The 11964-nt window shown below is 37.4% G+C and overlaps 2 protein-coding genes across 2 annotated transcripts; one reads left to right on the top strand and one right to left on the bottom strand.

Moving 5' to 3' along the window:
* Positions 1-3482: 3482 nt before the first annotated feature.
* On the bottom strand, positions 3483-5582 carry LOC129313475 (cytochrome P450 CYP73A100-like). Its single transcript, XM_054956667.1, has 2 exons — positions 4699-5582; positions 3483-4490 (listed from the first exon to the last, which is right to left on the bottom strand). Exons 1-2 carry the CDS (start codon positions 5547-5549, stop codon positions 3758-3760), a joined length of 1584 nt encoding a protein of 527 aa, XP_054812642.1. The 5' UTR covers positions 5550-5582; the 3' UTR covers positions 3483-3757.
* Positions 5583-9468: 3886 nt separating this feature from the next.
* Positions 9469-11614, top strand: LOC129305869 (tetraspanin-2). Its single transcript, XM_054946036.1, has 2 exons — positions 9469-10142; positions 11044-11614. Exons 1-2 carry the CDS (start codon positions 9645-9647, stop codon positions 11353-11355), a joined length of 810 nt encoding a protein of 269 aa, XP_054802011.1. The 5' UTR covers positions 9469-9644; the 3' UTR covers positions 11356-11614.
* Positions 11615-11964: the final 350 nt, after the last annotated feature.

The following is an 11964-nucleotide window of genomic DNA, read 5'->3' as shown; positions in this document are numbered from 1 at the left end:
CTAAGACTAAAGTCTTAAAAAAATGAAATGAAATAAAATAAATACCTAAGTGTTAATAATATTATTAACACATTTGGATATGATTAATTGTAGATTAATTTTCTTTTAGCACCATTCAAGCTTTGAAAAGCTTTGGAAGTGTTGTAACTTGGGGGGTAATCTTTAACCTATCAAAAGTTGAGGTAGCTAAAAGAAATCTATTTTATGTATTTATGTGTTAATTAATTATTTTTGTTTGTGAAACAAATGAATGTGTGTGTGTGTGTGTGTATCCAAATCTTAAAATTATAGTTTGTAATACATATGTGACTTTGTTGAGATCTTATAATTTGTGACTAAGTTAATTGTGACATGATTTGAGTAATGAGATTGAGGATTGATAATTATGTGTATACTTTTGATTATAAATTGTGGATTATACATGGTGATGAATTGTATATGAGCATGTTGAGTTTTTAATATAATGCTATTGTGATTATGTGATAATATAAAAATTGATACATAAGGCGTGATTGAAATATGATAATTCTTGATACTTGTTGAGCAAGAAAATTGATGAGCATGTGAGATAATTGTGAATTACATATATGAGAGTTATTGAAATGCATTTTCTCATGAGTATGATCATATGGCAGGAGTTCACTTTAATAAAGGAGCTAGCAATTGTGCAAAATTCATATGATACTTGGCTATTAATCAATAATTCTAAAGGTTATAGCCACTACTTATCTTGTAGGGTGCTGTAGCATTGTTTCTATTAAGGGACTTAACCCTATTGGCCTATCTGAAGTTTTAGGTAGAGATAGTCTTGGATATGACACCCTATGGTGTGTGATTTGTGGAAAATCATATTCATAAGTGAGTAAGGTAACCCTGACCTAGTAACCCCTCATAATATGATTAAGGCCTTAGGTAGTCTTACTATATAGACAGTCCTTTCCTATTGTTGGCCCATGAATTTCATGTTAGAGGGAATAAGGGAGGATATAAGGAAAAAATTGATCATACATTTTATTATTATTATTATGCCATTTGAGTGATTGATGACTATGTTTGAGACTATGATTGTAATTGTGGAAATGAGAACATGTGATAAATATGTGAACAATGTATATGTGGCCACTTGTGCCAATTTTATATGAACATTCAATACTTATAGGTAATTGTGCCAATTTTGTACTTGACTCTGTTCTTGAGATTATTCATGAGTTATATGTTAATGTTATTAGTATGATCTCGATATGATTGTTTGCATGGTCATCTTGATAAATTTATTAGCCACTTGCATTCATAATTAATTATCATGTATTTGAGTAACTTAAATGTACCTTGGTTATTGAGTGATTGTACTCACCCCTCTATTTTATCATATTACAGGAGCTAACTCATATGGAAAGAATAGATGAAAGGAGTATCAGGCCAAGTGATCGTAATAACTTCTGTAGGCCTTTCTCTTTTTTCATATGTGTATTTAGTTTATGATATTACCAACTAAGATAATATATTCTTGATCCACTTGAATTATGGGTTTTGTGTTTGGTGAAAATGTATTTTAGGCCCTTGGGAATGTGATTTGGTGATTATGTTTATATTACTAAGCCAAAATATTTATGCAAGTAAAAATAGTTATTATATATATGATTTGAGAATTGAAATATTGTTATGGTCTTCCCTTGTGTTTTGATGTCCAATAGTGAATAGTTGATATTAATCATATATGAATGAAAAGGAAAATTCATGCATGTGATTAACTATTGATGAATAGATGATATATAGAGTATGATGACCAGTTGATAACCATTGTGATAGATGTGATTAAGACCTTAGCCTTCCGTTATCAGTTATAGAAAGGTTTGAGTGGTCAAATGTTATATTAGTGAATATATGTATCATGTGGAGTAAGGCACAAAGAGAAAATAAGGGAAAAAGTTTTTCTTCCATCTTGAGATGTGTTTTTTAATCATGCTTTCACACAGGTTTAATTGAATAACGTGAGCTTTTGAAATATTTTAAAAACTTGAGATTCCTTTGTTTTAAATAGTTTGTACAAATATATGTTAATGACTTATTTTGATTAATCACTATAGGATAACCCTTTTGGGCTAGTCTTTAATTAACTATAGTTAGTGTGATGATTTAAGTCCTAATTTAGGACACTCCTTTATAGTCTATGGTTCATTATTGTGTTGATTGGTTGGTTAAATGAGTGTGTATTGCATATAGAGTTGGCAATATCATATTATACATATTGTTTCCCCTTATTGAGCTAGTGGTAATTCCCTTTTTTTGTTTTTGGTGATTGCTTCCATCCTTAAGAGGGAAAACATGATGCAACTAATATTGGTAATGTTTTGGAAAATATACAAAGACTGGAGTAAGGAGATCTGATGGGGCCACAAATAATGCCAGTGGGACAACAAATAATATTGGTTAGGCAAGAGCAAAGACTAATGGATCAAAAACAACAATGGGGACAACCGAAGCCTCAATAATGATATTTTGGAAAAATTGAGGTAAATGATGAGGGGTATCCAAAAACAAAAAAAAAAAGATAAACATGATGAGATCCTCGGGAAGAGACTTGGAGAGAGCAGTAAAATTGTGGAGAAGGCTAGCAACATTCATGAAGAGATCTGTGATGATATGCACGATGATGTGCATGGTCATAAGGATGGAGAGTAATTTGAGGAGACTATACCAGGGACGTTGGTATGACCGATGCATCCTAAGAGGAGTGAGTCTGAGAACTCCATAGATCTAGTGTTGACAAGGTTCATAAGACTAAATCCTCCATCTTTCAAGAGTTCTATAGAAGATTGAGCTGGAGAGAAATGGATAGACAAACTGATTATGGGCATGTTGGAGCTTAGCTCTGTGATAATTAAATTGAGGGGGATACAGGAGATTCTTTAGGTTTTGCTCAGTCCCCTTCATCTTCAAACGCTATATACCCTTAAGTGTTAATATTGTCATTCTTTTTTTTTTTTAAATTGTACGGTGTTATTTTCTGGAAAGAAGTTATTTTCCTATAGAAGGTTAGAGTTGTAACGCCTATCAAGTGTTCGTTATTTGTCACCGAACCAAATTTCTCTGAAGGGAGGAATTGAAGAGGAAAAGAAGAAGAAGAATGAACTTTTTCTTGGAATTGCCGAAGGTGCTGGAATAATTATCGTCCTTCGTTTATGAGAAGATGAATGGAGAAACAAGACAAGGAAGGTTGAAGAAGAGACTTTGGTCAAAGCATTTTTAGTCAAAAGTATTTTGTTAAACGGTCAAAGTTAACATCTGTTTGTATTTGGATATAATTGCCACGATTTTTGGATATAATTGCCACGATTTAAGGGCAAATCTGATCTTGAACCATAATTTTAAACATCATACAACTTTGGCAAAGGAAAAGGAATCTTAGCAGTAAACTTATCTTTCCACTATTGACCCCCGATTCTAACCTAAAACTCCACAACAAATGGAACCAAGCGTACTTGTTTCAAAAGTAAGGTGACCTTTATTTCAAGGATTTCATCAAATGATTATTGTTCAATACAACGCACATATATAATTCAAGTTCTTTTGTGTGCTTGAAGCTTGTCGTATAAGCCGCGTCATTAACTTTTTTTGAAGACACAAAAAAAAAAGTACAATAATACAGTGAATGCACACAAGAATTCAAAAACCCCATCTATATATCTAGGAAAGCTGATGGACTAGCTAGAATCTCAAGTTTACATTGGCTAACTTGACGGTTCGAGAATGATGATCAGGCCTTGATTGGATGGAAGACGACAGTTGAGTGGTTGGCAATGTGCAAACTGAATTGGCCTCCCTTTTCAGAGACATCTATCTGTGTGCCTTGTGGAGCCTCCATCTCAAAATTTGACACCAACTTGGCAATCACTAGGCCCAGTATTGGCAATGCAAGTATGATCCCAGGGCAGCTCCTCCTTCCTACCCCAAATGGCAAGTACCTGAAATCAACCTTCCCACCGGCCACGGCATCAGTCCCACTTTCCTCTTCCATGAACCTCTCTGGCCTGAACTCCTCTGGCTTTTCCCACCATGCCGGGTTGTTTGCCAGCCACCAGGCATTCACCACCACCTTTGACTCTTTTGGTATGCTATACCCCCCTAGCTTTGCTTCCTCAAGGTTCATGTGTGGCACCAATAGAGGTATTGGGGTGTGAAGCCTTAGTGTCTCCTTCACTACAGCTTGTAAATATGGCAGCTCTTGCAGGTTAGATTCTGTCACTCTCTCGCCTTTAAGCACTAGTGATATCTCTTCACGTATCTCGCTTTGAACCCTTGGATGTTTCACCAGCTCTGCTATTGCCCACTCCATAGACCATAAGGTCGTCTCTATTGCTGCCACGTTAATGTTCTCCACAATGTAAAGCACATTCTCCTCACTGATCTCTCCTTTCATCTGCGCATCTATGATGTGGTCGATCGCGCAGCTTATCTTGTGCTCTTCCCCATTGGCGGCCATTATTTTTCTGTCAACCAGAACATCACATATGAATACGACGGCCATATGCTAATATGATATGACAAGTATCAATGTACAATTTAAATGATCGTCCTGTTTGGTACGAAGATCAGACCTGTTTGACTTGACTGTTTTTGTTAGGTGTTTGTACTTCACAGGCAGATATGATGACGGAAATATTACATGTATTAAATTCATGTCAGGTTGATGGTTACCTTCTTTGTTGAACGTAGTGGTTGTTGAAAAATGCGAGCCTCCTGGTTTGCAAGTTCCTGCACCTGTTTAGGTAGCCCTTCAGAAAGGGTCTGAGCAGAGGGATGAAGTCTCCGTAATTATACTCAAAACTCTGAGCCAGACGGCTTCTTTCAGAGTTGAATCGGGTGGCCTCAATGAACAAGGGATCCTCCTGGGACTCAAACTTGGCATCAAACATCATCCTGTACATGATATTGTACAGCATCAATTGCAGACGCTTTCTGATCAAGATCCCCTGGCTTCTCACGGTCTCACTAGTGTTGAGGTCCCTCACAACCAGGTCCATCTCTTGTTCCCACATGTCACTGTACTGGTGGACAACCTTGTTGGTGAAAAAAGGGACGGTCATGACTCTGCGCATTTTACGCCAGTGATCACCATACACGGTGAAGACCATGTCCTGGCCATTTCCAGTGAAGATATCAAACACAACGTTTCGGGGGCGAGAACCGAATTCGACGCCTTGGGAGTGAAGGACTTGAGTGGCGAGCTCAGGATCGGAGACCACAACAAGGTTCTTGGAACCCAGTTTGAGGAGGAATACGGGGCCATAGGTCTGGGACATGGAAGCCAGGAGACGGTGATTGAGGTCATTCCCAACTTGAAGCCAGTTCCCAAAGATAGGGACAGAAAGAGGGCCCGGAGGGATGTTAGAGGGCTTCCTGCTGGACTGCTTCAGGAACAGGACCAGGGGAAAGACGAAGGCAGCGAGTGAGAGAAAAGATGGTGAGAATTTAATGAGGATGGAGATGATGAGAGCGAGTGTGATTAGAGTGAAAGAGAGAGATTTGTTGATGAGAAGACGACCCATTTTGTTTTTGCGAGGACAGAGGCTGAAGAGAGGTGTTGATGAGTTTGATTATATATATTAGGAGCGGATGGGGGTTTCTTGTCCCATGGTTTTAGAGGAATCCATGGGCTCTATTTTGAAATCAAGGTAGGAGAGATGGCAACGGGGATAGGTGAGAGCAAAGCCTCTTGTGGAGCAGTCAAATGTTGAGCTCCTTGGTAGGTGAATGCCATGTTGCCCCATTTGGCCTCCGTCTCCCTGGTCAAGCCAACCCTGCATTTAATTGTATTTCTAATTCCAACCCACAATTTGCCCTGCTTTTTTCAATCCCTACTCCGTTTTTTCTTTTTTCTTTTTTAAAAAACTATAACCTGTTGATATTATATAGCTAATAAACAGGTTAACCCTTACTTTGACGCGATTATTGTGCAGGTGGGTATATATATTGTTTTCAAATTTCGGCTTCTTTAAAATATTTTTAACCTTTGCTGGTCACCCAAAAAAAAAAAAATTTACCTTATCCGCACAAGACTTGCGCGGGAGATCTCTAGCAAGCTAATGAACTAATCATTCAAACAAATATCAATATATAGTTTTTTCAGCGGATTAGCTCACCCCGGCAACTATACAAAAGAACATTTTGGTTTGGCTTTGCTTCATCATCAATATATTAAAATATACGATATGAAATAGAAAAATTAATCATGCGGAGTGCTCATGCTTTACGGTGAATAACGAGCAATTGGAGAGATCCTCTGATTTATTCCCTTCCGTGGATTTCGCTCTGGTGGGATTGAAATCTGATATGTTTTTCCAGGTCCTATTGTTCTTCTTTTATGACTTCGTTATGGGAGTCTACATCATTTTGGTATTGTATATACACGCTGCCTATGTTTTTATAGGAAACAAATGAGAATAAACAAACAGAAATAAATAAAATGGAAAGGTACAAGATGAATATGTCATGGGTGTAAGACGTGTGTCGTTGAGGTGTTGCTCGAGTGTTCTTTCAAGTGGGGCTTGCATGAATTTGTTTGTTTGTGCATGCAAATCTTCATTTGCCCTTCCCTTGTGATTAGGGGTAATTCGCTACTCTGTTTTGAGGAAGAAAAACGGGGAAAGAGCAGGCTGGAAATATTTTAAGCTATAACATGAAGAAATTCGATAGGCAACAATTGAGCGACTGAGGGATATGTTAATGGGTTCCTCAATAATTATGCAGTCTTGAAGCACGCCAATTACATGCCACGATGGAATGAAAACAGGTTGCTCATTTTATTGAGCTTCCAGTGATTCGTAACTCGCTAGCTTCAAGTGTTGCCCGACCTTATTGGATAAGTTGAGTTGTTGACGCGAAGAACTCTCTTTTAAGATTGTGTGAATAACAAGAAATTGTTGCAGTAAATATTAAACACTAAAGAAAAGAAAAGCTCACATTAGATTCAAGTCTTTTTTTCCCAATCACTTGGGAGTAACCCGAGCACAAATTTATACACTCGCAACGCCTACCCTGCAAGACGTGAATGTGTTTGAGAGGGTGTCTGATGTGTCAGCGTGCCATCATGTCAGGATCGGCGCTGACCCTGTAAACGGTTGGTTGTCAATTACATGTGCACGATCAACTTCTCCTACTTTGGTTTTCCCCCTCGTATGATGGATTTCCTAATATCTTTCTCACTCCTCACAGCAACATCTTCAGGTGGACGCGTTCCATTGCTTTTTTAAGCTTCGTCCCTTCAAATGAGTTTTGAAATAGAAACTGGATAAGTTGCGGAATATTCTATATCCTACTGTTTATTTCTTATCTATATCCTTGCTCATTAGTTGCTTAAAATTCTATCCTTTCTGTGCGTTCCACGGAAGCATATTTTGAGTGATTATTTTTAATTCAAGAAAAAAAATTCTGATTCGAGTAACGATATTTAGATTAAAAAGAATATTATGTATGTTTCAGTGTAGGAGTGATCGTCAACGTATTTTGTTATGGACGACAGTACCGATCTTAGATAGTCAGATTGCTTCGCTTCACTTGCAAAATAGTGAACCGAACCATCCCAATATAACTCTGGCTCGGAGGGGCCAAGGGGACAGGTGGAGAACTGAGATTGGGAAAATATGCAAAAACACAGATCACAACGCTGCTCTATCTCATTAAAACAGAAGTTCATTCTTTCAGATCCACTCGGTTTGATAAGCTGGAAGAAAAATGGGAAAGAAAATTGATGGCGCAAAGTAGAGGACATTCAATATTGATTATTATATATCTACCTTTATGTGATTTTATTAATCTCCGCTTAGGCGTATGAAGGGCAATTTTCATGTGAACGAAAGACACTTTTCATTCATTTCTCTTTTCTATCCTGTTATATTTCCCGTATCAAACTAGTTGAACTGAAATTATTGAACAGGACAAACTCCGTGATTGATGAAAAAAGAGTTACAGATAAAATTGCGTGATTTAAATTTTTAGTTACACATGTTGAATTGATAATTATTGATATAATATTAAAATTCTGATTAACCTGATTGGTTTTAATAAACTGTTTTGTTTATAAGTAGTCTAATCATGGGTTGATTATAATTACCTTGATCAGTTCAAATATGGGTTTAGGGTGTATTTAGTTTTCAATTAAAAAAAATAAATTAACAAAGTGCGATGATATTTGAATAATATTTTTTAAAATTAATTTTGATAATTGAAGATGTAAGGATAATTTTTATAATCAATTATAAATATAAGGAAAAATAAAAATGTTCAAATGCTAAGAATTTATTCTCAAATGAAGAAATAAACAGCTCATGCCGAATAAGGTTTTGGAAAGCAAATGAAGTTAAAAAAAATAAAGGTGTTTGGATAAAATTTTTTAAAATACTCCTCTAATCCAGTATATAAATTACTTTTTAAAAGCATAATTTAATTCACTCTATAAGTTATTGATTGATAGGATTGTTTTGTTTTAAATTGAAATTTTTAAATTATCTTAAAAAGTAAGAGAGAGAAAGATATAAAAAATAATATTATATGATTAATTTATTTTTTACTTTTTACTTGAGGATTATATTTAAAATTTTACTTACTTTTATTTCTTGTATTTTTATTATATTGGTATTGATGAGGTTGGTAGAAATGATTTATAAATAAGATTAAATAGAGTAATAATTTTGAAGAATATCCAAATTAGGGAGAGTTTTTATGGTCTTGATTGTGGATAAGCAGTAAGAGTAGAATGTTAATTGAGCAAATAACTATGATGAGAGTTAAAAATAAAGGTTGGGCTTAAAGAGCCCCTCATTTAAGCTCATTTTTATAAAAATTTGAGTTTCAAAAAATGATATTTTTTAAAAAATCGAGCTTTCAAGTCTGACCCTAATAAATTCTGAAAAAATGAGTTTAGGTGATCCTTTTAAGCTCATTTTTATTTTTTCCTTAAAAATAAAATATTTTTTATTTTTAAATTGAACTTAAACTTTAAAATATATATTTATATTTTAAAATTAAAATTATTATTTTTTTTTTAAATTTTAAATATTAGAATTTGTATTTTTAAAAAATATATGAAATATTGTAATTTAAAATTTTAATTTTTAAAAATTTTAAAAAATAAAAAATAATAATAATGAATTATTAACATGATAAATTTTTTATATAAAGGTTGAGTTTTAAAAAATAAAATATTTTAAAAAAATTGAATTTAAGGGCTCTATCTTGTAAGGATCGACCCATTCGTTTTTCAACTCCAACTGTAGTGAGGTAGAGGATTATTGGATACCGGATTGACTTGATAGTGTGATAATATTATTTTGGGGGTGAAAGATATGAATTTGATGTGAAGCGGGGAATGATAAACAATGCCAAAAGGGAACGGGAGCGTAAAGCAGTAAAGCACAAAGAATGAACAAGTGGATGACACATATGGTGAACAGGAAATGGAGGAGCCCGTAAAAAAGAATAAAAAGACAGAAATAGTAAAATGCAGAGAGTGAAAACTGCAATCGCATCTATTTCACACTGAAAAGTGAAAACCACACGGACTGAGAAAGAGTAATCCCTCCAGTCTCCAAATCAGCTCCAACCGCGACTTCCAACCTACCCAATTCCTCCTTCCAAACTCCAAAATGGGGGTCAGCAACAACATCACCGCCTTCCTCAACTTCATCGCCTTCCTTGCCTCCATCCCCATCATCGCCGCCGGCATTTGGCTCGCCCAGAACCCCGACAACGAGTGCATCCGCAACTTCCGCTGGCCCGTCGTCATCCTCGGCTTCCTCATCCTCCTCGTTTCCCTCGCCGGCTTCGTCGGCGCTTACTGGAACAAGCAGGGCCTCCTCGCTCTTTACCTCTTCTCCATGGCCCTCCTCATCGCCGTCCTTCTCATCCTCCTTATTTTCGCCTTCGTCGTCACCCGCCCCGACGGAACCTACCGCGTTCCCGGCAGGGCCTACGATGAATCCCGCCTCGACGGCTTCTCCGCCTGGTTGAGGAACCACATCACCGGTTCTGGGAGCTGGGCCAAGATCAGATCTTGTTTGGCCGATTCTGATATCTGCATTAAGCTCGCCCAGGAGTATATCACCGCCGACCAGTTCTTCAATTCCCATCTCTCTCCTTTACAGGTCCGTATGCATCCCAATTAATACTTGTTCTGCGTGCTTGGCTTGGTGAATTGGAGATGGATTTGCCATTTGTGTGTCCTCTGTTATTTTTCTGTTTTTTTTTTTTTTAAGAAAGATAAGCCGAAAGGTCACACCCATTTCATCAAGACAAAGAGTTTCTTTGTTGACTTCTCTAAACACTGCAACCCGTCAGGATCTGTTTGCCAGCATTTAGAATTTAAAAATTTGGCCTCCACCTTAAACATAGACGATAAACCCGAGCTTTTAGTTATTGGGTTTTGTTCCATGTTCTTTTTTTTTAAAAAAAAAAAGTTGAGTTTCGAAAATGGCTCTGAGAAGAATGTAGGGAATAATGGAATTGGCAGTGAAGGAAGATGATCCTGGACTGACAGAACCCAGACAGTGACGGTCACTCGACTTAGTGTCCGTGATGTTTCGGGTGGGGCCTGGTTTTCTATCTTATCTTAATCCACGCTACAGACACAGAACTAGAGTAGGGTTAATTATTAGATGTTGAGTGGAGAGGTTAGGAGAAGGGACGCGCTCTTATGTGACCTTCCGCAAGCAGAAGATCTTTTTCAAAAGATTTTGATGCCTCAAATCGGGCATCATTAGAAGACGACACCAGACCCATCGCTTCCCTCGGAGCGGATAGCCACGAGGGGCATTGTAATGGTGCCCGGAAAGGTGCATGCCAGCTGAGAAGAAATCATGCAAATTTAAGATAATCACCCTACAATAGTTAAAGTCAATATTTTTTTGTGCTGATTGCAAATAATAATAATAATAATAATAAGTGTTGGTGGCAGGTCGGGGCATTGTTTAGTGGGGTTTGTTTTCTACTGTTGTTATCCGCTAAGTGGTGTTAGATGAGTGTATGATAGTGTGGTGGCTGATGCAGTCAGGGTGCTGCAAACCTCCAACGGTGTGCGGGTACAGTTACATGAACCCAATAATGTGGACGAACCCGGCGAATCCGACGGCGGACCCTGACTGCTACGTGTGGAGCAACGATCAGAACGTGCTATGCTACAACTGCAACGCGTGCAAGGCGGGGCTGCTGGGAAACCTCAGGAAAGAGTGGAGGAAGGCGAACATAATACTGATAGTGGCGGTGGTGGTGCTGATATGGGTGTATCTGATAGCGTGCAGCGCCTTCAAGAACGCCCAGACAGAGGGCATCTTCAACCGCTACAAACAGGGCTGGGTTTGAGCTTTACATGTACATTCTCTTTCTCTTCTGCTTCCTGCTTATCACATCCGTGTATTAATTTCCCACTTTCACTTGTGATTCCATCTTTAAACATTATTTGCTACTTCATAACTTCTGCCATCTTGTGTATGAGAACAAGATAGTGTAGAGTGCAAATAATTAATTTATGGAGGGCACGTGGGTGGGGCGGCAGTTGGGGGACCAAATGAGCGCCGACCCCACCGACCGCCATCCAAGTAAAGTGATGCTTCAGCTTCAAGTTATGTTTCTATTAAAATTACCCTCATCTAACACCATTACTCGTGTATGCCACGCGGCCCTCTGGAATTATTGCACTTTATAGACACTTTAATATTGTATGTAGACCGTGCACGCCATCAAGGAGACTTCTTGTTTCCAAGTGAGAAAATTAGTGTCATCAAGAATTACATTAATTATCTTGTCTGAGAAGGACTTCTGAATGGTAGGAGTGGCAAGAATAGGAATCTGAGCCATGGAAAATATAACCAAAGGATGGAGGAAGAAAAATAGGAAAACTCGAAGATGAAATTGGAGTCACCAGTCCACTGGCTCTGATACCATGAAATGAAAAAAAGAGTTTAGAAAAAA

The sequence above is a fragment of the Prosopis cineraria genome, unplaced genomic scaffold (assembly GCF_029017545.1).
Source record: "Prosopis cineraria cultivar Desert tree isolate PC_DT_omini unplaced genomic scaffold, ASM2901754v1 PC1, whole genome shotgun sequence".
NCBI lineage: Eukaryota > Viridiplantae > Streptophyta > Magnoliopsida > Fabales > Fabaceae > Prosopis > Prosopis cineraria.
Note: the sequence above shows the minus strand (reverse complement) of the source record. Positions and strands in the feature narration are given on the sequence as shown.

Bases quoted from the DNA above. Each gene is read 5' to 3' on its own strand.
- LOC129313475 (XM_054956667.1), bottom strand. From the start codon at position 5,549: ATGGGTCGTCTTCTCATCAACAAATCTCTCTCTTTCACTCTAATCACA. The intron at 4,491-4,698 runs GTAACCATCAAC...TCTGGTTGACAG, and splicing joins CACTACGTTCAACAAAGAAG to AAAAATAATGGCCGCCAATG.
- LOC129305869 (XM_054946036.1), top strand. From the start codon at position 9,645: ATGGGGGTCAGCAACAACATCACCGCCTTCCTCAACTTCATCGCCTTC. The intron at 10,143-11,043 runs GTCCGTATGCAT...TGGCTGATGCAG, and splicing joins CCCATCTCTCTCCTTTACAG to TCAGGGTGCTGCAAACCTCC.